The sequence below is a fragment of the Fonsecaea nubica genome (genome assembly GCF_001646965.1).
Source record: "Fonsecaea nubica strain CBS 269.64 chromosome Unknown Scaff179, whole genome shotgun sequence".
NCBI lineage: Eukaryota > Fungi > Ascomycota > Eurotiomycetes > Chaetothyriales > Herpotrichiellaceae > Fonsecaea > Fonsecaea nubica.
The window spans coordinates 729-2,913 of record NW_019173852.1 but is presented as its reverse complement, the minus strand read 5'-3'; the positions used below and the strand labels follow the sequence as shown (position 1 = coordinate 2,913).

At 51.3% G+C, this 2,185-nt stretch overlaps 1 protein-coding gene across 1 annotated transcript; it reads left to right on the top strand.

Annotated features, from left to right (window-relative positions):
- Positions 1-272: 272 nt before the first annotated feature.
- On the top strand, positions 273-1,662 carry AYO20_11661 (hypothetical protein; the record flags this gene model as incomplete). The annotated part of the gene is made up of 4 exons (XM_022649883.1): positions 273-380; positions 443-503; positions 571-1,058; positions 1,132-1,662. The coding sequence occupies 4 exons, from the start codon at positions 273-275 to the stop codon at positions 1,660-1,662; spliced, it is 1,188 nt and encodes a 395-aa protein (XP_022494137.1).
- Between the last annotated feature and the right edge of the window lie 523 nt (positions 1,663-2,185).

Sequence of the window (2,185 nt, the reverse complement as noted above, 5' to 3'; positions counted from 1 at the left end):
GTGATAGACATGATGAATGGTGGCTCGATCTAATCTCATCAGGTTGGTGGCGATGGTTGCCCAATCAACAGATACACAAAAACATTGCGGGTCTCGAGTTTCAATCCAAATCGCGGCAGAGATTCCGTGGGTCGCGCAGGGAAATCGAACAATCACTGGAACCCCTCGAAAGCGCCCGCAGCGCCGTAAATCCAGACTTCCATTGTTTCCATCTTTGCTTGCGTGACCTATTCTTTCACGACTGTATGCTAGTTGTCTGCTAGAGGTCCACCATGGCCTTTCTCTTTGGAGGGAGAGGGCGACAAAAGCAACCCGCCGAAATCGCAAGGTCGTTGAAAGACCTTCTGGTTAAACTCCACGATCCCAGTCCCAGTCCAAAAGTATGCAGACCTGTCCTTCACCATGTAACTGCAAGACTGCATGTTGACTGCTCGTTGTACAGGTGGAGGAAGATGTCGCCAAACACATGTCCCAGATGAAATTGATTGTCCAGGGCACTCCAGGTTCGAGCCCTCTACCAAACCCCCAAAACATATTCGATGAACCCCCCTTCTAACCACCCGAGTACAGAAGTTGAATGCAGCCCAGAGCAAGTCCACCAACTCGTCCACTGCATCATTCAAGAAGACATTCTCTTTGAGCTGGCAAAATCTATCCGTCTGCTGCCCTTTGAAGCCCGGAAAGATGCCCAGATCATCTTCTCTCACATCCTGCGCTACAAGGCCTCGAACTCTTCGTCACAGTCCGGTTCGTCGGACCCCTCGGCGATTTCCTACCTTGTCCTCCAACGGCCCGAGATCATCGTCGAACTGTGTCGGGGGTATGACCATCCACAGTCGGCCATGCCGTGCGGGACCATTCTGCGACAAGCGCTGGCATATGACACCATTGCGGCGGTGATATTATACGACGAATCTCAACCGGGCGAAAAGGCCGTGCACCTGAAAGATCTGGACGTCAGCCGCAAACAAACGGGCAAAGGCGTGTTCTGGAAATTTTTTGAATGGATCAATAAAAGCAGCTTCGAGGTGTCTGCAGATGCGTTTACCACTTTTAGGGTAAGTCGATATCTGCCCCTGTTGATTGATCGTGTCATTGTACACGCCAGTACTAATGTATGCGGGATCATAGGAAATCCTCACCAAACACAAACAACTCGTCTCACAATACCTGGCGACCAATTATACCCTCTTCTTCACGCAGTACTATAACCCCATCCTTCTCCTATCGCCGTCGTATGTCACCAAACGCCAATCCATCAAGCTGCTGGGCGAACTGCTCCTCGACCGCAGCAACTACATCATCATGACCCAATACGTCTCGAGCGCCGACCACCTGAAACTGACCATGACGCTGCTCAAAGACGACAGAAAGATGGTCCAGTACGAGGCCTTCCACGTGTTCAAGGTCTTTGTGGCGAATCCGAACAAGAGCGACGAGGTCAAGCGGATCCTGGTCAAGAACCGAGGCCGGCTGTTGAGGTTCCTACCGACCTTCCTGGAGGGGCGGACCGACGACGACCAGTTCCTGGACGAAAAGAGCTTTTTGCTCAGGCAGGTCGAGATGCTCCCGGACGAAGAGTCTCTGGAGAAGGAGAGGCGGAGCAGCCAAAGCGGCGGGGCGCCAGGTGAGGGAAGCGGGCAGGTCAGTGTCGGGGCGTGATCTGACTGACTGACTGATGACCGATCCAAACGCCTCGATTGAAGACATACACTAGGTACCTGGGATGGGGACACGAAAACTCATGTACGCCGTCGTTGGTTGGACGGGCTGATTGACTGATTTGATATACGGACCTGCACTGGCGTCGGCGACAGTACGGAGTTAGCACTGCTGTTTGGTGTCTGTTTCTGCTGCGCCGGATAGCGTTGGTGTGTGGTGTTTTATGAACTTGTAAAAGGAGTTTCGGCCGCCGTACCTATGTAGATAGGTACCTAGGTATCTAGGTAGGTAGGTAGGTATGTGGTGGATGGGGTTTCCACTAAAGAAAAAGAAACAATAACAACAAGGGCACCTTGAGGTGGACGTATTACCTCACCTCATACATACTAAGATAGGTATGTATGTATGCATTACTATCTACCTATCGCTTTCCTGGTACCTACGTAGTACTGAATACCCAGTATCCACGTATATGTATCTTATGTGGATACCTACCTACTACCTACCTATCTACAGTACCAGT